At 35.5% G+C, this 26652-nt stretch overlaps 2 protein-coding genes across 2 annotated transcripts; one reads left to right on the top strand and one right to left on the bottom strand.

Annotated features, from left to right (window-relative positions):
• Positions 1-346: 346 nt before the first annotated feature.
• Positions 347-5029, top strand: LOC126606438 (uncharacterized). The gene is made up of 6 exons (XM_050273833.1): positions 347-561; positions 1469-1593; positions 1717-1775; positions 1866-3689; positions 3881-4031; positions 4136-5029. Exons 2-6 carry the CDS (start codon positions 1473-1475, stop codon positions 4801-4803), a joined length of 2823 nt encoding a protein of 940 aa, XP_050129790.1. The 5' UTR covers positions 347-561; positions 1469-1472; the 3' UTR covers positions 4804-5029.
• Positions 5030-15079: 10050 nt separating this feature from the next.
• Positions 15080-21534, bottom strand: LOC126606441 (transcription factor MYB111-like). The gene is made up of 3 exons (XM_050273836.1): positions 21275-21534; positions 21011-21140; positions 15080-16312 (listed from the first exon to the last, which is right to left on the bottom strand). Exons 1-3 carry the CDS (start codon positions 21405-21407, stop codon positions 15448-15450), a joined length of 1128 nt encoding a protein of 375 aa, XP_050129793.1. The 5' UTR covers positions 21408-21534; the 3' UTR covers positions 15080-15447.
• Between the last annotated feature and the right edge of the window lie 5118 nt (positions 21535-26652).

The raw sequence follows: 26652 nt of genomic DNA, 5'->3' as shown, positions 1-26652 counted from the left end.
TTGTGTGTGTGTGTGTGTTCAAATGACACTTTCGATTTATAAATGAAAAAAAAAATTCATTAACGCCCAAGGCCCAACGACAGAAAACTAAAGTATGGCTCCCGGGTCGTAGCCCAACATGCACCGCCACGTCACAAACCCTCATCCCCCGCATGCACTGCCAGGTAACTTTATCTCGCTGCCTCACTCCAACGCCCACATTTGGAATTTGAATTGAAATGAAGCCCCTCTCTAAAGAGACGTTAGAAAATTACAACCTTTTCAGCATTTTACTATATTTTTTTATTTTCTAAAAAAAAAAAAAAAAAAAAAATTTGTATAAAAAACAGTAAAGACCCACTGTCCATCGACTCTATCCCCATTTATTCCTTTGAACTACACGGGGGAGTGAGTAAATAAGTTTCTGGACGAAGACTCTGACCTCTGATAGGAAATAAATGAAAGATTTTCCATTAATTGTGTTTCCTCGCATCCTGCTGAATCTTTCATTGCTTCCTTCACTTTACTTCACTTGTTAGAGAAAGAGAGAGAGGCTGAGTTGATTCCTGCCCGCTAGTTCTTGTAAGTTTTTTACTTTGAATTTCAATAAAAGTTGGAATCTTTGTTATTGGTTTTTGGATTTGTGAATTGGGTCTGATTTGTTTTGATGTTTTTTGTTTTGTATCTTGTATTGGGGGGAGTGATTTGTTGCTGAGAAAATGTGGGAAAATGGTGGATTGAAGTAGATTGACATCTGTTGTTCTGCTGCATATTCTACATTTATGTAATTTACTGGAATTATTTGGTTGTTGGGAACTTATTGAGCTGAATGTTGATTTACGGTTATTTATTTGCAGAATGGATCTCTTTTTTCATAGTTAGGTGCATAAAGAATCAAGGATACAAAATTTTCATTTTATTTGCCTTTTGGAATTGTTTGACCTTATGCTTAGATCAGGGACATTTGGGATTTGTGTGTTTGATGGTCTTCTGAATTGGGTTATGCAATTTGTTGATCCTATTGGGTTTAGAAAGCTAGGTATTTGAAGAGCATATGATGCAAGGGTAAATTCTAGTTGCATGTCTTAAGTTGAAGCAGAAAGGTCAGAGTCTGATTCAGTTTATTGAATTTCATAGGCTAGTCTATGCTTGAAGATACCGAAAGCTGGAACAATAGTTCTCAGCATTGTCTTTCTTGGTGAGGTTCACACTGTCTTGGTTTCGAAAGCTAGAACGATAGTTGACTAGTATTTATTTACCATAGAAATAATCCTCCCTGAAGGTTATTAGGACTCACAACATTTTAGATCATCTGATACAAGATTATCATTTTCTGTTTAGGACTTCCATGCTAATTACCATTTTAATGGGTTATGTTATACTTGTTACGTTTCATAAAATTATTTTGTTCTGATCAACTGGAATAGAAATTGTTTTCCTCCTTGATTATTTTACTTAATTGTTGATGTGTTCTTATTTTTTGCATCAGAACAATGGGAGTTGAGAGAGAAGGTTCGAAAAGTGGAGCAGGTCATGTGGGCGGTTTCTTTCATTTATTTGACTGGACTGCAAAGTCTCGAAAAAAATTATTCTCTGGCAAGTCGGATTCATCAGGTACAGTTTTATTGTATCAGCATACGCATACAACATATATGTTTTTCACTTTTGGTCTTGTATCATTTTCCTATTCCATGGGTGGTTGTTTTGAATTTTGATTTCTTCCTCTTTTTTATTTAGAACGCTCAAAACAGGGAAAGAGAAGCCATGGGAACTTGCCAATGACGCGACAGCATCTGGTGATCAGTGTTCTAGAACTGCTTATTTCTTTAGACCATTTCGATATGGAGTTTGAACTAATACTGTTTACACTTCTTGTTTTATTCTAGGTAGACGAGGATGAAACTGGGGCAGCGTCAAGCATCAGAGGTAGCAGCGATTATAGTTGTGCTTCATCTGTTACAGATGAAGAAGGACTTGGAGCGAAAGCCCCTAGTGTGGTAGCCAAGCTTATGGGATTAGACTCCTTACCCACGTCCAGTTTTTCTGAGCCTTACTCTACCCCATATTTTGACACTCAATCTCTCCAAGATGCTCATTATCACAGGAGAAACGTCGAGTGCTATCATGACGATCAGTTAAGGTATTCTGGAAATCCCATAAAAAGGATGGATGGCCCTACCAGGAATTCTTTGGAGCCAAAGCCCCAGAATATGCAAAGCACGCCAATTGAGAGGTTCCAGACTGAAACATTGCCTCCTAGATCAGCTAAGTCTATTCCGCTCACACACCATAAACTTTTGTCTCCCATTAAGAATCCCGGCTTTGTTTCCACTAGGAATGCTGCTCACATAATGGAAGCTGCTGCAAAAATTATTGAACCTGGACCTCCAGCCACCGCCAAGGCCAAGATGCCTTTAGTAGGGGCCTCTTCTGTGCCCCTGAAGGTTCAGGCTCTCAAAGAAAAGGTGGAGGCATCCCGAAAAGTTCCACTGGTTGGGTCTTCTTCAGAAACCTTGAAAGATCAAGATTTAAAAGATAAAGTTGGAGCTGCTTACAAGAAAACGAAGCCTTCTGAGGTGTCCCAAAAGCCTGTTGAATCAAATGCTGCTAAGTCTCTTCAGGGACAGTCTTTGAATAAGAGCTGGAATGGATCTCTCGATTTGTCATTCAGGGCTTCTTCGGAGACAGAAGAAACTAAGGTGAAGTCCATTTCTCTTGCAATCCAAGCAAAGGTCAATGTTCAGAAAAGAGGTCAGAATTTAAGTAGAAATATAAGCTCAGTGGGTCAGAGAGAACAGAATGAGGTCATCTCAAACCAGCCCTTCCAGACCCAACCAAATGTTCAAAAGAATCTGCACAAGAAACCTTCTACACATAATGCTTCAGGTGCTCTTAAGCAGAATAACCAGAAACAAAATGGTGTAGTTGATAAAGAGAAATTACCTTCAAAGCCTTTGGTTTCCAACTCGCAGGGTAGAAAAGTGCTGTCTGGGGATTCTTCTTCTGGTCGTCACAAAAGCTCAGTTCGAAGTAGTGGAAACTCCAAAATTGGATCCAGGAAGTTAGGCTCAGAGGCAACGGATAGTGAAAAAGAAGTGTCCTACTCGAACGAAAGGAATTATCCTAGGAAGAAACGATCAATAGATGGAAACTTTCAGTTTAATAAGGATCATGCTGTTGATGATATGTTGAGTCACAAAAATCAGAAGCGAGTTCAATCTAATCCAGTTACTGACAGGCACTATAGTTGGGCTGAAGATTGCAGAAAGAAAGGCATGGATGTTGTTTCGTTTACATTCACAGCCCCACTTACACGATCACTGCTTGGCACTGACATCTCAGCTCTGGTTGCGCAGAAGAGCAACAGTCTTTGCACAGATCACCGAGGTAAACGGTTGTTGCTTGACACGGACAGTATGAAGCCATCCTCAGTGGGTTACAATGTGATAAGCGGTGATGCTTTGAGTGCACTTTTGGAACAAAAGTTAAGGGAATTATCTTATGGGAGTGAATCTTCTAGTCGTGAAGCTGCAAAAGTATGCTCAGCTTCAACTGCTTCAAATTTGGATGTGAAACCCAATTATAATGCAGTTAGCTCCATGCAAAGGTTAAATGACCAGAGAGACCAACATCTGTTGGTTACCAAGAAATCGGGTGATCGATTTGAAGCTGACACTCCTCCTGCATTCAGATTGAAACAGAAGTTTCAGGTTGGGCCGACTTTCACTATTACTAGCTAATTCTGTTGAAAATGCTGGTCTTTTTCTGTGGAATTCCCCTTCTTTTTATCCTTTTATATTTCCACTTTAGTTTATTCCTTTTTCCCGCAAAGTTATAAGATTACTGGTGGTAACTTTGCACTTGATCAGACTGTAACTGACAAAAATTCAACATTTTCCAGGGAGTCGATAAGGCAGAGGAATATAGCAGCAGTCCTATTGAAGCTGGGCAGGTGCATTGCCGGCATCCTAGTCCAGTCTCTGTTCTGGAATCTTCTTTTTCAAATGAAAGTTATGGCTCTTCAATTACCACTGATAGTAACAGTACAGAAGGTATAAGATGCTTATATATATTTTTTATTATTTTGTTTCCACTCTTTGAATTTTGAAATGTATCTTATTTAGGTTGCCTGAACACATTTTTTTGGTTTCTTCAGCAAGCAGGTTGTGCTCATCCGTCCAAGCTTGGGAAGTTAATGTTTTCAGTTCTTCCAAGAAGTTCCATTCAGTAGAAGCTGACACCGAGTTATCAGATTCTGCTTCTTCAACATATACAGGAACTGTGGCAAGAACCCATGCAGCTACAGTTCACATAAAAGAATCTTTGAGATCAAATGAGTGGGAATTGGAATACATAAAGGAGACACTATGTAATGTCGAATTGATGTTTCAAGACTTTACATTGGGCCGGGCCAGGAAGATCATAAACCCTCATCTCTTCAATCTGCTGGAATGTCGAAGAGGACAGTCTGAAATTGATGGTGGAGAGTCCAGGGTAAGGCGAAAGGAACTATTTGATTGTACAAGTGAATGCTTGGACTTGAAGTGCAGGCGTTATGTGGGCGGGGGATACAGCGCATGGGTGAAAGGAGTAGCAATGGTGAGGAGAAAGGCGTCTTTAGCCGAAGAAGTGTACAAAGAACTCTCAGGTTGGAAAGGCATGTGGGAATGCATGGTGGACGAGCTCGTGGACAAGGACATGGGCAGCCCCTATGGCAGATGGCTGGACTTCGAAACCGATGCATTTGCACTAGGAGTAGATGTTGAGGGTCAAATATTTGATTCTTTGGTAGATGAAGTGGTTGCTGATATGTTGCAATTGTAATGCCTGAGACATGTTTATATATCAGCTCCACCTTAGTTTCCTGCATATGTTTCTTTTGCTGATCTTGTTGTATTTGTGTGCTTGTTAGTATTCAAATCATTGGTTTATTTTATACATATCACTATGTTTCTCTTGTTCATCACAAGTTGAGCTTTCGGTTTAGGTTCTGTGTGGAAACAATATAAATTTAACTTAAGATGGACAGGTATGATTATAAGTTTGATCACTATGTTTCTCTTTATAGATCACGTTAATTGCTGTTGAATGAGTGTGATTAATCAACCGACTACACTATTCTCAAAACTTTAACTCATCTAACGGAAATTATTATGATGGTGATGCTCACCATCACTTAAGGGTGGTGGATAGTGTCATGTTAGATGTGTTAGGTTAACCCCTAGTAACATGGCAGGGTGAATGTTGTTGGCTTAGTATAGTCTCTACCTTTACCCTATGGTAAAAAGGAAGGGAAATAAGAAAGTTGAAAAATTGCATAATGTGGACCTTTTGTTCTTTTCAATCAGTTGCGGAGGGGGGAACTTAACCTTTTTTAACTTTGAGAAAGCGAAGTACCACCAGATTAAAAACTAGAGTGAAGTGTGAATTTAGTTCCTGAATTATTTTTTTTCGGAAAAATGAGCCCCTAAATTCTATAAAAATTACTAATTTCATCCATACTGTTATATTCAAAGTTATTTTATTCAAATTTTCGCCAACTTAAGTCACTTGACACACTTTAGATTATAATACCGTCATTTTCTCGCATCTATACCCTTAACATTTCATATAGGTTGCGAATGTAACGTCTAATATACCCTTCGAAGTTAACTTACACTATTTCTTATGAAAAACTACCAATTTTCCCTTCAAAGTTAACTCCATAGACTATTTCTTTATGAAAAACTACTAATCTACCCTCTAATATGTATCACATGCAAATAACATGACTTATATTGATGGAAAATTGAATATAGTAGCTTCAAATGTAATATTAGGGATGTAATTGACAAATTTTTATAATTCAATGACTGATTTTTTTTGAAAAAATAGTCTACGGACCTAATTTTCACTAAGGTGATAATTCAAAGACTAAATTGACAGTTCATCCTAAAAACTAATTGGTATATATATTAAAATTCAATATAGTCGGAGATAATACGGCGAGTGAGTCTCACATTTGCGTGTAATATTATCCACCACAAAACAATGAGTGATGAATGGTGATCTCACTTTTTTATCCTTGTTATAAAGATTGATTCATGTCACTCCACGTTAACTATTCCAAAATAGTTGCAGAAAGATATGCAGACGTTTTTTCTTTTCTTTGAATGATATATGAAGTTGGTCGAGCAAAAGATAGTGCATTGTAATAAAAGTGACGTTGATTGGATGCTATAACGAGGAGAAAATAGCCATTAATCTTCCTCTAGCGCATGATGGAGATGCCAGAGTTGGTAAAGCCTTTAACTTGGACAAAAAGCATAATATTGATATGAAATTTCATGAAAAGTGGAAGTTGGATGGTCCCCTCCAAGTATACGCGGGCAAAGTGGGAAGTGGAACGACCTAAAAAGCTTACGGCTAGTTTACTAATCTGTAATCAAAATGAAAGAAATTTAATTGACGAGGAGTTGAAATGGAGTGGAATTAAAATCAGATTCATGTTGAAACTGTTTATTAAAAATTTTAGGAATCGGAGTAGGAATAATACTTAACCATATAAGTTGTTTATTAATTTACATGAATCAGAATGAAAATCAATGTAATTAATAAAATGCCCCCATTTTAGTAATTTATTTTGGGTAAAACGTTATTTAATTTTAAAGAGAAAAACTTTAATTCTTTTTAATTTTATTTTTTGATTTTTTTTTACCGAGAGAACAAAATTTGGTGTTGGGTAAATGACAAAATTTGGTGTTGGGTTAATGCAAAGGGCAATTTTGAAATAGTAGAAGTAAGTGAGGGTATAATGGGGAAGAAAAATCCATTCCGATTCCCCCCAATAACCGGGAATTCAATTCCCACCAAATTATAGGGAATCCAAATCCTCCAAATTTTTTGAAGTAGGATTTCAAAATTTGTGTGGGTTCCACTAAATTTTTTATTCCTCAATATTTAGTAAACACCGAAATTCCGTACATAAATGTGTCATAAAAGTATTCCATCTAATTAGTAGGGGAAACCCATTATTATCTAGATTGTTATACGTTTGAGGGTCGGAAATGTCTTTATCTTAGATACTCATTCAAGAATCATCTTCGCAAAAAAAAAAAAAAATTAAATCAAATCAAATCAAATCTTTTCATCTAAAGTATGTAAAAAAGGGAAACTAATGAAAAGGTGTTGAAAATTTTGAGTTTTAACGATAAGGACAAAATAAAAGATAAAATGAATAGTACCAAAATTGATTTTTTAGTTTCAAAATATGATTTTTCATTAAAGTAAACACTATCAGAAATTTTTCATTAAAGTTTCCATGTAAAAAATCATGGTTCGAAGTTGAAATGAGATGCGGGCAACCACGTAGCTAAATAAGTGTTGACTTATTAGTCAATTTTTGACACGGATAATCCTTAAAAACGAATATAAAAATTAAAGATTCTGATTATTGACTGCCACCATGAAAATAGGTTAAGGAAGTTAAAGACATCCTTAATTTAGAAAGCTTGTATACATCTGTATATGTATATATATGCTCGCCCTAATAAGGCAGTAATTAACATTGTGGTATCGTCTAGTTTGGGTGTACTCTATAATATTTCTCATGATCGAACCAATTGTTTTTTATTGATTTTATACAAAATCATCCTTGTTGTGGCCTATTTTATCTGACCAAGGGAAAAGAGCCCGGGACAAGAAGAGAAAAGAGAAAAAAAGATGTGTTTGTATAATCGTAGGGGAATGTGTGTTAAGGGATGTTCTATTCCCCTACGTAGTGCCTTTATTTATAGTAATAAGAGGGAGAATAAATCATTCATCCCCAAGAAAGACAAGTCCATATAGGAAAAAATAATTAGAATCAAATCTAATATAGGATTTACACAATCATACATAAACTAGGAAAGTTCATAACACTCATTCTTGAGTGTGTAAATACTCAAGGTAGATTCAGCATCATGCAAAAGTTGAGGAAGACGACTCGTCGACACTGATTATGGGAACAACGCTTATTCTCAATAAGGTAGGAACTTGCATAAAGAAGTAAGTCTCACTAAAGAACCCTAAGGCTATGGCAAAAATCCAAGTAAAGACAAAATCCATAGTCTAAGGAAAAATACGTGAGTGATGCAAACTTAAATAAAACATCTACAGGACGTCATCAGAGATATGATCAACCCAATGTGGGTGCCTCGTTAAAACCTACTAGTTACGTAGCAAAAACCTAGTGGGAAAAATGCTCATAATCGTAGGGAAAAAGAGTACATTAAGATTAAACAAGTATACTTCAGGATACTCCCCCTGAGTTTGACACAATTCCAAAGAGAAATAGCAATGTTACAACTTAGAAAATTTACGCAAACCAATTCGATGAACAAGCTTCTAAAACGTCGCATTTGGTAATGATTTGGTGAAGAAGTCGGCCAGATTGTGTTGTGAACGGATTTTTGCGTGACTTCAATCTTCTAATGCTCTTGTTGTTAATGTGAGAATAAGAACTTCAGTGTAATGTGCTTGGTGTTTTCTCCTTTGATGTAACCCTTCTTGAGCTGTTCGATGCATGTTGTGTTGTCTTCATAGATTGTTGTCGGGACATCCACGACGGGGTAAAGATTGCATGAGCTTCGAATATGGCCCATAACTACTCTCAACCAAAAGCATTCCCAAGTTGCTTCATGTAAGGCGAGAATTTCAGCATGGTTAGATGAAGTGGCAACTAAGGTCTGTTTAGTTAACCTCCAAGAGATTGCGGTGCCTCCAACGATAAAGACATAACTCGTTTGAAAACGTGCCTTGTGCGAATTAGATAAGTATTCTGCGTCGGCATAACCAACAAGGCGAGAATCGACTCAAGAAACGGAGGGTGTGGCATCACTCGAGGATCCATAGGGATAGAACAAGCCCAAATTCGTAGTACCCTTAAGGTAACGGAAAATGTCTTCAACACCAGTCCAATGTCTGCGTGTTGGTGCATTACTGTATCTTGCCAAAAGATTAACAGCGAATGAGATGTTGGGTCTATTGCATTGAGCTAAGTATAATAAAGTGCCTATCGCACTTAGATAAGGAACTTCAGGCTCCAAAATCTTTTCATCATCCTCATTCGGACGGAAGGGATCTTGTTTTGCATCTAGCGATCGAACGACCATATGAGTACTTGAAGGCTTCATTTTATCCATATTAAAGCAGCGTAACACCTTATGGTGTAGTTCGTTTGATGTATTAAGATTCCATCTGAACGATGCTCTATCTCGAGATCGAGACAATATCGAGTTTTTCCTAGATCTTTCAACTCAAATTCCAACTTCAGGTGTACGAAAATTCTTGCGAGCTATTCAGGAGTTCCGATAAGGTTCATGTCATCGACATATACTATAATTGTCGCAAAACCGGAATATGACTTCTTAATGAACACACAAGGGCATAGTTCTTGTTCACATATCTCTGAATAGTCAAATACTCATCAGACGGTTATACCACATTCTTCCGGATTGCTTCAAATCCAAGTAAGTCTTTTAGGAACTTTCATATAAATTTCCTTATCAAGATCCCTATAGAGATATGCAGTTACTACGTCCATCAGCTGCGTACTCAGTTTTTCGAAAACTGCCAAACTAATAAGATAGCGAAAAGTAATCACATCCATAATGGGTGAATAAGTTTCATCATAATCAATCCTGGGGTGTTGTGAGAAGCCTTGCACAACAAGAAGAGCTTTGCAATGCATAATTTTGTTCTTCTTATTACGCTTCCGAATGAAAACCCACTTGTAACCAACGGGCTTCACATGTGAAGGAGTACGAGCTACAGGTCCAAACACCTTACGTTTCACAAGCGAATCGAGTTCGACTTCGATTGCTTATTTCCAATTTGACCAATCAGTTCTATGTCGACATTCATCAACGGAACAGGGTTCAATGTTATCGTTCAACATGATCTCAGTAACTACTGCATATGATAATGCATAATAAACGATCATCTCATTTCTACACCACACATCATCTAAGCTAGCATAATAACCGAAATATCACGATTCTCGGGAGGTGGATTCGTCTCTTTAATGACGCTTCCGTAATCTAGAATTTCCTCATGAGTTGGATATAATGAGTAAGCCATAGTTGGATTCACGGTAGGCTTTTCAGAAGCTTGTGCTATGGGTTTCTTCTTCTGGGGGTGTGAATTATTTGAACCAAGAAGTCTGCCACGCTTATGTGTAGGGGCATATGATTGGCTAGCCACTAATGTACGTGGATCACCAAAGTTGGCGTCCCAAGCCTCCCGAAAGGAAGTTCATTGTACATTTGGTACATCCATCTTTGTAGGAGTATTTGCAATTGGAATATGTGATCTTATCACTCGCACTAGATCGGTGAAAGCATCTGACATACTATGAGCTATGCTCTGAAGATTTAATATGCGCTACACTTCAGTTTCAGATTGAGCGATGCGAGTATCTAAATGACACAAAGTGAGAGTTATCCACGATAATTCTCATTGTTCTTCATGAATGTTGACGTTCTTATCTCCTCCTAACGACGGGAAGACTGTCTCATAGAAGTGACAATTCGCGAAACGAGCGGTAAACAGATCGCATGTCAAAGGTTTTAAGTAACGAATAATCGAAGGAGAATCATATCCAATATAGATTCCTATCATTCGCTGAGGCCTTATTTTTGTACGTAAGGGCGGCAAAATCGGCACATAGACCGTACAACCAAAAACGCGTAGATGTAATATGTCGGGTTTATATCTAATAACCAATTGAAAGACGTTATATGGTTGGGTCACAGCAGGCCTCTGGCAGACTAACATGGCTGCGTGCAATATTGCATGGCCCTAAGCAGCAATTAGAAGCTTGGTACATATGACCAACAATCGAGTAATCATTTGTAAGCGCTTAATGAATGCCTCTGCCAAGCCGTTTTTGGTGTGAACATAGGGTACCGAAAGTTCAACTTCAACCCCAACTGATATGCAATAGTCATCAAAAATTTTAGATATGAATTCTCCAGCATTATCCAATCAAATAGATTTGATTGGATAATCAATGTGGTGAAGCCTAAGCTTGATAACATGAGCCAACATTTTGGAGAATACAACGTTCCTTATGGACAACAAGCACACGTGTGACCAACGTGTGGAAGCATCAATCAAAACCATAAAATATCTAAATGGTCCACATGGAGGGTGAATCGGTCAACAAATGTCCTCTTGAATCCGTTGTAGAAAAAATGGGAGGATTCCAATGAATCTTGTCATAAGAAGGCTTAGTAATAAGCTTTCCTTTAGAACATGTTTGACATGCGATTCCTTGGATCAAACCTAAACTTTGGGTTAGTGGATGCCCGTGTGATGATTTGAGGATACGGTGCATTGCTGTTTGTCCAGGATGTCCCAAACGATCATGCCAAAGAGTAATTTTGTGCGCGGTCCCAGAGGTAGGGTTGGCCACATAGTGGCTCTCTATAAGGCGTATGGTCATAATATACAGACCACTCGGGATACGCTTAATCGTTTTTAGAATACGCTTATGGCCATATTCTTAGGAAGTTATGCACAAAAATTCAACTCCCTTTTCTACATGGGTTTCAACGTGGTAATTGTTATCTCTAATGTCCTTAAAACTCAACAACGTTCTTCCGGAACGCGGAGAATAAACTTCCTCATCAATGGTCAAGATTGTACCATTGGACAACATTATACTTGCTTTACCGTATCTTTCGATCAGGTTGGATGGGTTCGAGAAGGTTGTCAAAGGTGCATTCTTAGGTATGAAGTTAGTGAAATAGATGCGTTCACGCAAAACGGTGTGCGTGGTTGCACTATTTGTCAGACAACTAACTTTCACACTAGTCATACCTAGAATGAAAAATTAATTTGAATCGGTCACATGCATAAAAATTCTAAAAATGAATATCCATTCAGAATAATTTTAAGTATTAAAGGATCGTAATTAATTAAAAACTTAATATCCAAAAAACAAATCACCAACAAATAATCTAAACATAAAGGAAAATTGTTCAAAATTAACCAAAAAACAAGGAAGGGGTTCGGCCACTACTATGGAATTAGGCCCTAATGTCTTATTTTAACTAGAAAAATAGTTTATGTGTAATATTCTAATATTCCATATGTGTGGTATCCTCTTGAAAGTCAGAAACCTCCATCTTAGTACTCTCCGATTCGTCCACTTGCACAAAGTTTGATTCAAACTTCTTGCAACAACAATGATATTCAACTACAACCTTCTGGGGAGCACGGAAAACATAGGACCAATGGTCCTTTGTACCACATCGATAACACATGTCCACATCCATGGTTTCAGGTGCTTTGCCCTTATTCTTAAAGTTTGGGGCATTGGGAATGAGGTTAGGGCACTTCTGAGCTTTGTTTCCTCCCTTAGATGGGCCTTGACTCTATTGACCTTGACATGGTGGCTTTTGGCCGCCCCTACCACGCCTCTTTTGACGTTTTGAGCGCTAGTTTGTGCTATAATGTGCTTCAGGTACAACAATCGCCCCAGTAGGTCGAGCTTGATGATTCTTCGTCAACATCTTATTCTACTTTTCAGCGATAAGTAAAACAGAGATCAAATCCAAGAACTTGGTGAACTTCTAAGCTCTATATTGTTGTTGCAAGACAATATTAGTAGCATAGAAGGTCGAATATGTCTTTTCTAGGAGATCCTTTTTGGTCAAAGTTTCGTTACAAAACTTAAAAAATGATCGGATTCGACAAACTTCAGAATTATATTCATTCACAGACTTAACATCTTGGAAGCGCAAATGCTGTCAGTCATGTCTTGCTTCAGACAAGAAAATGTCATTTTGGTGATTAAAACGACCCATAGTGCTTGTGAATCCTCCTCAGCAAGATACTCAGTTTGCAGTGTGTCATGAATATGTTTTCGAATGAAGATCATGGCAGTGGCTTTTTCAGCTTCGCCAACCCTCATCTTCAATGGCGGGATGCAAGTTCTTTGCAGTGAGGTGGAGCTTCACATCTTGGACCTACTTGAGGTAGTTCCTTCCAGAGACCTCCAAAGCGGTGAAGTCGAGTTTGTTCAAATTCGACATGTTCCCATCATAAAATAAAAGACAAGATGTGATTAGTGCTATAGAGAAAAAAAAATCAATCCATTCACATAGGAGTAGAACATTCAGGTTATAGTAAGCATGTATTGGTTAAAATTCGTATGAAAAAGCTTCAGGTTTTCATGGGTGATGTTTTTTTTAGGAAAACTTCAGGTTTTCAAACTAGGCATGTTTTTAGAAACTTCAGGTTTCGAAATAATTATGAACTTTAGGTTCATATGTTTCTGCAGACAAACATAAATATATACATTGAAATATGCAACAAAAAATATGCAAATAGAACTTCGGGTCTAAAGATGATAATTGAATTAATTATTTGGACTTCGGGCCAAATTTAAAGTGTGGGTGAAAAAATATAAAACCCATTGGGCCTAAAATAATTAGGCAATTGAGCTCGAGGGCCTAAAAACATGGACCAAAGCCCACGGGTGGGCCGAGTAAATCTCTGTCGTGAGGTCTAAGCCTAGATTGGGCTGGTGTGGTCTTAGATAGGCTGCAGGCCCAAGGCGAGAGAGAAAAAAAAAGCAGGCTGGATCCAAATGATAGCCAATGAAAAGGTACAGATCTGATGCGGCGCGGAGTAGTGCATCGAGCTGGGATCATGTGTGGCGCAGACAGGTGAACCCAAGGGAGGACGCGATCCAGTGCATCACATGTGTATGGGACAACATAGCTCTATAGGCTGGTGTCACACTTAGGCCTGGTTTCGATTTGTGGTCTGCAATATGTGAGCCCAGATTGATAAATCTCTCCAATAGGCTTAAAAAGGAACACCAAAGCCCAAAGGGCTGAAGTTTAGACCAAGTGTAGCCAAGCCCAAGTGGGCTCGGGTAAGGACCAAAAAACAACCCAAGGTTGCTGGGTAAGATCGCCTGAATTAATGCCAGCGCCGCCATTGCTGGTGGCCGTGTTCTTGGTGAATATTGGTCGGGGGAAGCACGGGTTCGAATTGGAGCCCTGTTATGAATGGAGAAAGTTCGATTTTTCAACATTGGGTGTGAAAACCATAGGGACTTCGAATCGAAATCCTTGAAAACTTAATGAAATTCTTCGGGAATTTCAATGGTCATCATCGGAGACGATGAATTTGTCCCAAAAATCACAACCTCAGGTCGTGGTTCTTAATGGAAGTCGGCGTTGGTGCTGTGACTCGTCTGCGGGCGAGGGAAGGTTTGGGGACGACGCCATGGATGGTGTTGTTTTGGTTTTCATGGAGAGAGAGAGCTGGGCTACATGCCTGGGCAAGCAGCTAGAAGTCATGGGTTCAAAGAACCCTAGCGTTTGTCGATTGCTGTTTTTTTTTTCTTTTTTTTTTTTCAATTCAATTCAATGCATATCATATAATTCAAATATTTTAATGCATGGACATATATTTGATGCAATTCATGGCAATATCAAATTCACATAATTCAACAATTATGAATATAATGCATACACAATTTATGTAGAATCTAAAATTCGAAAAACGTAAAGTTGGGTCATGCATTATGGTGAATGTTCATGCTATCAGGGCTGCAAAAATATCGAGATAAAAACCGTTGTTTTGGAAGAACTTGATTGCGTGATGATATGGATGAATTGGTTTGATGTAGAAAAACTCCTCGTTAAATTCCTAAACGCAACGGTAGGAGCGTGCTGATAACGTGTTGTAGCCTATTTTATCTGACTAAGCGAAGGGGGCCGGCAGCAAGAAGAGAAAAGAGAGAAGAGATGTGTTTGTAGAATTGTAGGAGAATGTGTGTTAAGGGATGTTCTATTCCCCTAAGCAGTACCTTTATTTATAGTAATAAGAGGGAGAAGAAATCCTTCATCCCCAAGGAATACAAGTCCATATAGGAAAGAATAATTAGAATCAAATCTAATTTAAGATTTACACAATCACACATAAACTAGGAAAGTTCATAACAATCCTTGTTTTTTTATAGGTCATGATCATCCCCGCGCACAAAACAAAAAATGATTAGTTTTAACCAAGTACAATAGGGGTGTTTTGAAACCAGCTAAAAGTTCAGCAAAGAACAAACTTCACAATGAACTGGAAAACTCTTATATGCAAAAGTAAGATACACAAGATCACAAGTCTTGTTACTGCAAATGATTGCAGCAATGCAACTGTGAACACTTGCATACAATGTGCTTCACAGTGCTATACATATACAGTACTTCTAACTTTCAACTCACCTTGAACAATTTAACAAGGATTAATTCTTGTAAAATCTTAATTACTTTTCTTAATTGCATAAAACCACACCAAGTTACAAATTCTGTCACAGAATCAACTCTCACCGTAAATTTCTATATTGTTTTTATAAAGAAATTAGATAGTTTGTGGAAGAATATTCTAGACTCATTAAGTTTTGGTGTGTCCACTTTTATTGCATCGGCAGCAACATTAGTGTCCTTCACCAGTACTGCCACTTTCCCACAACCAAGCTATCCTCTCCCCTTCATCCCACCCTTCCAGTTCACCATTGTGACACTGAAGGTCACCACCTGCCCAACCCCAGTTAAGCCATTCATCATCAAAGCCTGAATTCATTGATGAAGAGAAAGAGAACAACTCTCCACCACCACCGCCACTGCCACCGCCACTCTCAGCTGCATTTGATGAGCTCCAATTGCTTGTACTTTTTCTCCCCTCACTTTCAAAAATATTATTATTAAGGCCCATAATGTCTACACATTCACAATATGGCCCCAAAACCTCCTTTTCACCACTATTATCACCACGTATTGCAGTTGAACTAGTTGTAATATTCTTTTCTTTATTCCCAAGGCATAATTGTACACCTTTCTGCTCACCACAAGGATTCCAATTAATCATTTCTGCACTGTCCAAACAAGAACTTTGCATCCCCAACATTCCTATTCCCCCACCATCTCCATTCTTTCTTGGGTCCCAAGACTCAAAAACCATTAATTTGCTGTCCTCGTCACCCACTTGCCCTCGATTAATAGTGGTGCCCGTTGGTGGACTAGGTTTTTCAAGTTGAGGCTTTGCTTCTGATTTTATTGGGTTAAATGGGGCCAATAAATTCTTGTTCTTGCTCTTGTTGTTCATGGTAGATCTGCTCGCTTGAGCGCCTCTACGACGCTTGTTGCATGAAGCTATCTTCTTCTCATCATTCAGAATGGTGGGTAGATATTCGTTTCCCATCTTGGTAAAGCTGTAGATTTTTCGACTCAAATGAGAGTTCCAGTAGTTTTTGATCTCATTGTCTGTTCTTCCTGGTAAACGAGCAGCAATCAATGACCACCTGCAACAGTGCATTCAAAGTTTAATTGTATATATTATCTCAAACAGATTTATATTAATATTTACAACTGCTTAATTAAATTAGCATTGGTTTAGTTCTCTGGATGGTGTTTTGAAGAGTATTGGGGATGTCCCAAAGAGAAATTAAGAACTTGATTAGTATCTCAAAAGGTTAAATTAGCAAACCCTACACTTCAGAAAAGTTGAGCGGGAGGCAATAGTAGTGTTGTATTTGGAAGAACTATTATCCATAGCTTCTAGAGAAGCTTGTGCATGTAATTTAGGAGTTATAGGGTCCCTATATGTATTTCTATATAAGGTTATTATGCTTAATTATATGTGGTCAACTGCATCGGTTTTAAGATTTAGGATTGAGCACTTGGGCTTTAATTAAAAGTTATATATTTGATAGATGACTAAAATGATGCAGTTCTGGAGATAATTAAGTTGCCCAAAATTTAATTAATCTGAGATGAACACTTGAAGAAACATATATCAGTTTTGGTAAATCAAATACTAATCCTTCTTCACTTGGCAATTTCCCTATATCACAATCCAGTCATTAAGCAAATCGAATTACATTGTTGGTAGAAGGGTGATGCTATCCACACACCCATTTTCACCTTCCACACACGCCTGTTAATTTTTGTCATTTGATTATTTTCAATTCATTTGATTAGATTGCAGGAATTTGAGAAGAGTGTAAAAGGTAAAAAGGGGTGTGTGAATTGCGCCACCTTAACAGAATTTAAAATGGACATAAATCAGAGTTGTTCTTGATGAGATTTCCAATTACACAAATTCTAAAGCTTGAATTAATCTAGCTGCTAGCATAACCAAGTTGAACAACGGTCCAAATATAAAAGATTGCACTAGAACTCTCCAACTAAAGAATGAATCAATGACTTCACACACATAATACAAATATATATATACACACACAAATATATGTATACACACATATATACATATATTATAGGGACACTTTGAATGCGGTCCCTAGCTATCAATATTCTTTGACTGAAACCTTATCTGTTTTTAGTTTTTTTATCAAAGTCTTACTACTAGGCCTGGCAAACGGGTCGTGTCTGTCGTGTTCGTATCATTTTCATGTAACACCTGTTATCTTAACGGGTCGTGTTGTGTCACACCTGTTATCTTAACGGGTCCTTAACAGGTTGGGTCACTTTACCCACGGGTAAAGTGACCCGACCCGTTATGACCCATTACGACCCGTTAAGAAAAATATATTTTTTTCTTAAATTTGCACATACCACACATTGCCACATAAATATTACTTCAAAACATTAAAACACATTTATCGTTTAAGTACTACATCTACACTCGAAAATAAGAGCTTAATAAAAAAACATTCATACACTACTAGTCAAATTTTTAAATTTAATTTAATATATAGATTCACTAACACTTAAGAGCTTATTCATACTTTCATTAAGTATAACATAAGATTTTGTGGTATCCACTATTATAAATATTTTAAATTGAAGATCGAGTTCATTCATTGTATTCATATAGGGTCAAGGAGTGTAGCTGTAAAAAAATCATCAAAATCAGAGTTAAAATAACCGTTAAATCATTATTTTTCGTTTTATAACCGTCGACAAGTTTTGTCCCATTATTGATCTCTTAATGTTTGTTTTTTTCAATTTTTGGCGTATGTGATCTCGAAGTATATACAAACATGTTTGACGGTTGGATCGTTATAACTAGTTTTGTAGAATGTGTATCCCATAAAAACAATAGATTCACTAATAGTTAAGAATTTATTCATACTTTCATTAAGTATGACATAAGATTTGTAGTATCCACTATTGTAAATATTTAATTTGAAGATCGAGTTCATTCATTGTATTCATATAGGGTCAATGAGTGTAGCTGTAAAAAATCATCAAAATCAGAGTTAAAATAACCGTTAAATCGTGATTTTTCATTTTATAACCATCGACAATTTTTGTCCTGTTACTTGATCTCTTAATGTTTGTTTTTTTCAATTTTTGGCGTATGTGATCTCGAAGTATATACAAACATGTTTGACGGTTGGATCGTTGAAATTAGTTTCGTATAATGCATATCCCATAAAAACAATAGATTCACTAGTACTTTAGAGTTTATTCATACTTTCATTAAGTATGACATAAGATTTTGTGGTATCCACTATTGTAAATATTTTAAATTAAATATCAAGTTCATTCATTGTATTCATATAGGGTCAAGGAGTGTAGCTGTAAAAAATCATTAAAATCGGAGTTAAAATAACCGTTAAATCGTGATTTTTCGTTTATAACCGTCAAAAAGTTTTGTCCCGTTAATTAATCTCTTAATGTTTGTTTTTTGCAATTTTTAGCGTATGTGATCTCGAAGTATATACAAACATGTTTGACAGTTGGATCGTTGAAACTAGTTTCGTAGGATGCGTATCCCATAAAAACAATAGATTTACTAACACTTAAGAGTTTATTCATACTTTCATTGAGTATAACATAAGATTTGTGGTATCCACTATTGTAAATATTTTAAATTGAAGATCGAGTTCATTCATTATATTCATATAGGGTCAAGGAGTGTAGCTGTTAAAAATCATTAAAATCGGAGTTAAAATAACCGTTCAATCGTAATTTTTCATTTTATAACCGTCGAAATGTTTTGTCCCGTTACTTGATCTCTTAATGTTTGTTTTTTTTCAATTTTTGGTGTATGTGATCTTGAAGTATATACAAACATGTTTGACGGTTGGATCGTTGAAACTAGTTTCATAAAATGCGTATCTCATAAAAACAATAGATTCACTAATACTTAAGAGTTTATTCATACTTTTATTAAGTATAATATAAGATTTTGTGGTATCCACTATTGTAAATATTTTAAATTGAAGATCGAGTTCATTCATTGTATTCATATAGGGTCAAGGAGTGTAGCTGTAAAAATCCATCAAAATCGGATTTAAAATAACCGTTAAATTGTGATTTTTCGTTTATAACCGTTGAAAAGTTTTGTCCCATTACTTGATCTCTTAATGTTTGTTTTTTGCAATTTTTGGCGTATACGATCTCAAAACATATACAAACATGTTTGACGGTTGGATCGTTGAAATTAGTTTCGTAGAATGCGTATTTCATCTTTCCCTCTCTTTTTTGTTTCCTTTTCTTATCATTTTCTTTTTTCCTTCCCTTTTTTTTTTTGAAATCTTTTTTCCTCCCTTTTTCTTCAAAGGGCGGACACCTCACCTCACCTACACTACACGGTACAGTGGTACTAGTACACCCATCTTTCCCTCTATTTTTTGTTTCCTTTTCTTATCATTTTCTTTTTTCCCTCCCTTTTTTTTAAAAAAACTTTTTCCCTCCCTTTTTCTTTCAAAGGGTGGATGGTAGATGCATATTAATTGTTATTGTTTTTAGGGGTATAAAATTTAATTTAAAATTTAATATATATATATATATATATATATAATTATTATAGTTAATATTTTGGGGGTATAATTATTATAGTTTTTAGGGGTATAAAATTGTTAAATTAATATATATATATATATATATAATTATAGTATTTGTTTAGGGTTATAAAATTATTAAATTAATATTCTGCTTATTGTGTATCGTGTTACCCATGTGTATACCCGAACCAATCCGTTATCTTAACAGGTGTTTATCGGGTTACCCGATAACGACCCGATTCGTTTTCGTGTCGACCTGAACACCTGTTAATTTTGTGTCGTGTCGTGTCGGGTTATCGGGTCGTGTCAGGAATTGCCAGGCCTACTTACTACATTTTTTAAATCAAAAATTGAAATTTGTATTTGTTTATATTAATGAGATTTTAAATATAACCCATAATTTGTGGGATTAAAAATAATAAAATATAAATTATACTCTCTATTATATTTTGTGTGTGCGTGTGTGTGTGTGTGTGTAAATATGGGTACATCCATCAAAATTAACAAAAAAACAAAAGAATTTGTACCAAAAAACATGGGTACATATTCTTCAAAACACAGAAAGAAAAGGAGATATTAGGCTGAATGACATTAGAAAATTTGTTCGATTAAATTTGACACATATACATTCTCAAATCAACGAAAAAGAATGTACCCATATAAGTTTAAAAATAGATTAAAAAAATTGAATGGATTTTATATTAAAAAAATTGGTACATTTTATATAAAAAATTTGTATTTTATATTAAAAAAATGGTACATTTTACATATAACAAATTGGTATATTTAAGAATAGGTACATTTAAGATTAAAAAAATTGAAAATTATATGAATGTGTACATTTAAGATTAAAAAAATTGAGAATCTTTTTATAAAAAAACTAATGGGTACAAACTTATTCTTATTTTTTTTATTTTGGAAATGTTTGAATTGAAAATTAATTAGGAGTTTAATAGAGGTGTGAGTATTAAAACCCTATATCAATTACTAATTTTTATTTAAAAAAATATGTAATAAACATGTAAATTGGCATTATCACATTAATGATAGGGAGTTCAATTAAAATTTGAAAACTAATAAGGTTTCAGTCAATGAACATTAGTAACTAGGAACCGGGTACTAATTTTTCCTTTATTATATATATTCATTACTTCATTACTTGTAGGTATTAAAAATAGATAAAATTCATATTTATGTGAAGCACTTCCCTTATAAAATGTATGAAATTGAGGAGCATATATATACCTATTACCCAAAGCAGTGTGTAACTTAACAATGATTTCTTCCTCCTCAGAAGTGATGTTCCCTCTCTTTAAGTCAGCCCTCAGATAATTTATCCACCTCAATCTGCAACTCTTCCCACACCTCAGCAATCCTTCAAAAAGCACACCAAATGTATACACATATAAATGAAGGATCTTAGTGTGTTATCATATGTGAAGGCTAGCTAGCTACTATACATATATGTGTGCGCGCGCGTGCGCCTGTGTTTTATATATAAACACGAACCTGCATTCTTGGGTAAAGATCTCCAAGAGCCTTCTCCATGAGCTTTAATGTGGTTGGTTAAGATTTCATCTTCTTCAGCTGTCCATCTTCCTCTTTTGACCCCAACTTTCTCACAGCACGGAGCTCTTCCCATATCTATGGAAATGTAAATGGACTACTACTACTCTATGAGAAAAAAAAAAAAAGATTATCGAAGGAGAGGCAAGGTGAGGCAGTAGATATACAGCTATAAAATTGTGCCACTTCTCGTGTAGTATTAATCCAGCAATAGCCAGGGTAGTGAGCAAAGGGTAACGATGTAGACGTACGAGTGGTGGCTACTGGCTAGGGGCCGCGGGAGGGGGGCTGGGTGGTGGTCCTGCGTGTGTCCTGACTACAGGTTGATTTGTCGAGCTACAAATTGGCTGCTATAGTTTGGTGAAATCTCTTTAATAAGGGGCCAATATTTGTGGCAGTTATTCTTCATTTCGTTAGAGGGGGTCAGAGTTGACAAAGAATTATTTTTCGTATTATATAGTCAATTTCCTCCCTACCGTCCATATTTATTTACATTTTATCTGATTTCCCACTAAAAAGAATTATGGGCTCGTATGTTAAGTGTTTTTAAACGACTAAAAGCGTTTTGGATAAAATGTTTTTGAAACCAATCTTTTGTAAAAATACAAGTTAATCATAGAAAAACACTTACTCAAACTTATTTTATCTAAAAGCGTTTTCGTTTAAAAACACTTGCCAAAAGAGCTATATATATTGGTCATTAAATAATAGTTACTAACTGTGACATTTTTAACGAAAATTTTGAAAACATGAATGTAGGGTGAAAATTAACTGTTTATCATAGTTTGGGAAAAATTGAGTAAATTGTAACAATGGTCCCTCAACTTTAATTTAATTGAAGCAATTAATTGTCCATCAACTAAAATTCATTACCATTGGTTCCTTCAAATCATCAAAACGAGAAACTATGATCTTTTTCGTCAACTCCATTAGAACTCCCGTCAAAATGAGTCACATGTCATGCACGTGAGGTGAAATCAAGGGGCAAATATGGAAAATCAAATAAGAAAAATTGTATCAATAGTCCCTCAACTTTAATGCACTAGAGAAATGGCCCCTCAACTCTAACCCAAATTGAACAATGGTCCTCAACTTTAACCCAATTATAGCAATGGTTCTTCCAACATAACTCATTTTGACAGAATTCTGACATAGTTGACAAAAATGACCATAACTACACATTTTGATGAGTTAAGGAGCCAATGTAATGGAATTTTTAGTTGAATGATTATTGCTCTAATTTAATTAAAATTGAAGGATTATTGCTACAATTTACTTATAAAAGTTCGACAAAACCAATGATGAGGACCATGCCGTACAAATGTATTTAAATAATATTTCATAAAAGGACGAAAAGAAAGGTTCAGTAAATATGAACTGGATAAATATATGGAATTTTTAACATAAAGGAAAACTAATGAAAAAAGCTTGAAAACTTTGAGTTTTAATGATAAGGACAAAATAAAGGGTAAAGTGAATACTACCAGGATTGACTTTTTAGTGTAAAAATGTGGTTTTTCGTTAAAGTGAACAGTACCGGGTGCTTTTCGTTAAAGTTCCCTAACAATAATGCTATTTTGGGTTTACTCTTTAAATTTGGAAAATGTACATATTAAAATTTTCATTATTCACCCTTTTTTTTTATTATAAAGAAGAAAAATAAAATCTCTTATTCTCATAAATCTAAGTAGATTTACCTCTGTGAAAAAAAAATCATATTAAAGCACTGAAAATTATATAGGTCTCATTTTATTTTAGTCTTAAGCCCCATTTTACATTAGGACGGCGTTTTGATTTTAAAACATAAAATAAATACATGTGTCATTTAATATTACGATCTAGTGGTATTCATTTTCACTCATAAGTGAGAAGTCTTAAGTTTGATTCTCATCAAAGACGAAGTTGAACCATATTATTATGGTAAGCCTATTATAAGGTTTAGCTCACTCACCTATCCTCTTAGTGTAAATACTATTGTTTGTTAAAAAAAATACTTGTAATTAGCAAGGGTACATTCAACAAAAATAAATATATTACAAATTAAATTTAAAAATATGGGTACATCAAATTTAAAATTATGGTGTACAAATCAATTTCTTTTTTAAATATGGGAACAATTAGAAATTGAAATATATGGGAACAAATTAAAGTAAAAAGAATATTGATACAAAAATAAAATATGGGACAAGTTAAAATAAAAATATATTTAGAAATGATTAAATAAGTTTTCAGTTTTAAAATTGAAATATTTTTTTTAGTAAGAAAAACAAAGCATTAAAGAGAGTGACAACATGTTCCTATACAGTTGAAGAGAAAGACAATTCTTGCCACAGACGATCCAAACATGAAAATTGTTAAAATTAAATTATGTACTAATGATTGCATCCGTCAAGAAATTTGCTTCCATGTAGACACAGCTCCATGAAATGGTATCAAAAGTTGATGCCAACCATTTGATAGGTAATTGAAATATGCTAACATGTAATTTATTAGTTTTCACATAATGATGTGGATAAATGTCAAAGGACTTTGATAAAGAATAAAAAAGAAATAAAGTTTAAGTAATGAGAAAGAAAGGGAGCCTAATTTATCCTATGGACAAATGCGCTCTATAAGCAGTGACTAATTTATTTCACTTTCAATATAATTTCAGAGGTTCCAACATATTATTATTGATCACATAGGTTTGGCCAAACGTTTGAGCCCTAAATATGCTAGCCTGAGCATTTGGTTAGACCATGAGAGACTTCAAGGATTTCATTGGCCGTAGAGATTTAATTAATTGACGCCTAACCTAATGTCACCTTTGGTAAACCATGAGAGATGATGTTTAAAGTGAAATTAAAACCCAAAAAATAAAAACCCTACAATTTGAGCCGCGTTGTCTTTTCCATCCATGGGTAGGCAGAATTTAAAATAGAGAATTTTAACAAAAAGTTCTCATTACTGTTTACTTTAACGAAAAATCATATTTTTACATTAAAAAGTTAGTACTTGTACTATTCATCTTACCCTTTATTTTGTCCTTATTATTAAAACTCAAAATTTTCAAATTATTTTCATTAATTTTCATTTTAAAATAAAACTTCAGTAAAAAAGACAACGTTAATCAATGATATAGTTTATTACATTTCACGGATTTGGATTTAAGTGAGGCACCTAATTATTTTATGAGTAAGGTTATTGTACTCAAGGTATAAAATATTGATGATATCGGAAATATCGGTAGTCCAAAAACACGGAAATTTCGATGGAAATATTGGGATATTATCGATATCGATAAAAATTGAATAAAAATCACGGAAATTGTAAGAAAAACTTGGAAATTTTTATTGAAACTTTTCATGATATTTATTTAGTCAATTATCTATTAGTTTATCACAAAAAAATTGGAAGAAAATGCATTGCATGATAGATATAACTGATTTAAGTTGATTATATAGCAAGCTGACAAACATTGTGAGTGTAGAAAATATGTAGTAATTAATGAAAGAAGTTTAAACACACCATAATCATTTATATACAATGAATTAGTACAATATTTTACATTTTATACATTGCATGGTAAGATACATGAGTGACTTAGCAATGTCTAAGATATCGATGATATCGGAACTATCGGTAGTCCAAAAACACGGAAATTTCGATAGAAATATCGGGATATTATGGATATTTTAGACCATGATTGTACTTCAGCAAACGACAATGTTTTTTTTTTAGGAAGACTAATGAAATGGTTTGAAAACTTAAAGTTTTAATGACAAAGAAAAAATAATGAGTAAAATAAATAGTATCAGAATTGACATTTTAAAGTAAAAATATGAATAAACAGTACCGAAATTTTTTTGTTAAAATTCTTTGTTTTTTTCTTGGACAACAACATATATTAATAGATTTTAGGGACCATCACCTCAAAACGTCAATGTCATGTCAAAAATTAAATTGAATCACATGCACTGTTGAGCTGCGAACAAAAGTTAGGAAACCTGAATTTATAGTTGAGGTGGATGGTCAGCCCTTCCATTTTCATATTTTTTTCTCTCCTGTAATGTGTGGTCACGGTTAAGTCACGATAATATTTTATATTAATTTTTTATATAAATAATAAAATAAAAAGTAATAAGAATATAAAATGTCAACGTAAATTAATCGTGACCACACAAATAGGAATGGATGAGGAGAGTGTGGAAATGGAATAAGAATGGATGAGGAGAGTATGAAAATGGAAGAGCAGACAATCCACCTCGATTTATAATGGAGAGAGGATCCTCGGATGTTTTGTGAGGATTTCAAGAATCCTCCAATTAGATCTGTTTATTTTATATCGTATGATCAGTTTTCGTCAGATATTGTTTATATTTAATTTTAAATAAAAAAAGTAAATTTTAATATACTATCCTCAAGTTTTATGGTTTTCAACATTTGATACATAAATTTTTTTTCATCCAGAGTCATAGTTAATATTAGGACAGTCTCATACATTTGTTAATCTAGCTGTTAAATCTCCTGTTAACTGATAACGTGGTACATATATAAACAATGATTGAGCACCACATATCATTAAGGTCCACGTGGAAATTAAAAATTTTAAAAAAAATTTCTCTCTCCCTTTGATCTCCGGACTTGGATTGTCTGCCCTCCCATTTCGGTGCTCTCTTGTTTGTGTGGTCACGGTTAAGCCACGTCAACATTTTATATATATTTAAAATAGGAGGGCACGAAAAGGGCATCGAAATGGGAGGGCAGACAATCCAGGTCCTTGATCTCCACCGTCTTCAAGCCCAACAAAGGGTTCCTTCTTTGTTTTCTGCAGCATGGCCAACAGATCAAGGATTTCCTAACACACACAAAAAAAAAAAAAAAACACTAATAATTATAGACAATCACAAATCAGAGCATTCAAGTCAGCCATATCCACCAAAAGTTTCAGATCCGTGCTCAGAAATTGTGGAGACATGGATGGAGGCTGCGGCTGGGGTTTGTTTTGGGAGACATGGGGTGGGGGGAATCGCCGATGGAGATACGTGAGAAGGCGAATCGGCAGCAGATTGCAGCTACGGAGTTGGGGAGGGCACTGGCGGAGGGAGAGAGGATGCGGCGCCGACTATTACCCCAACTGTAACAAACGCCGACTACCACCCCTTCGAGGTCATGGCTGCCGAAGATTCAAGGCCGCTGTATGCACCTCGTATCAAAGATCGGCTACCGGAGATCCCTGTCACGACGCCAAAACAAAACCCAGTCAAGCCGCACCTGCAACTTTCGTGTTTTCATGGCGGTGGAAAGTCCGCTGGTCCAAGGTCTGGAGCAAAAACTCCAAC

The sequence above is a fragment of the Malus sylvestris genome, chromosome 16, assembly GCF_916048215.2.
Source record: "Malus sylvestris chromosome 16, drMalSylv7.2, whole genome shotgun sequence".
NCBI classification, from domain to species: domain Eukaryota; kingdom Viridiplantae; phylum Streptophyta; class Magnoliopsida; order Rosales; family Rosaceae; genus Malus; species Malus sylvestris.
Note: the sequence above shows the minus strand (reverse complement) of the source record. Positions and strands in the feature narration are given on the sequence as shown.

Coding starts and splice junctions, on each gene's coding strand:
- LOC126606438 (XM_050273833.1), top strand. CDS start 1,473: ATGGGAGTTGAGAGAGAAGGTTCGAAAAGTGGAGCAGGTCATGTGGGC. Junction 1,594..1,716: donor TGGCAAGTCGGATTCATCAG/GTACAGTTTTAT, acceptor TTTTTTATTTAG/AACGCTCAAAACAGGGAAAG. Junction 4,032..4,135: donor TGATAGTAACAGTACAGAAG/GTATAAGATGCT, acceptor TGGTTTCTTCAG/CAAGCAGGTTGTGCTCATCC.
- LOC126606441 (XM_050273836.1), bottom strand. CDS start 21,407: ATGGGAAGAGCTCCGTGCTGTGAGAAAGTTGGGGTCAAAAGAGGAAGA. Junction 21,141..21,274: donor ATCTTTACCCAAGAATGCAG/GTTCGTGTTTAT, acceptor TGCTTTTTGAAG/GATTGCTGAGGTGTGGGAAG. Junction 16,313..21,010: donor CACACTGCTTTGGGTAATAG/GTATATATATGC, acceptor GCACTGTTGCAG/GTGGTCATTGATTGCTGCTC.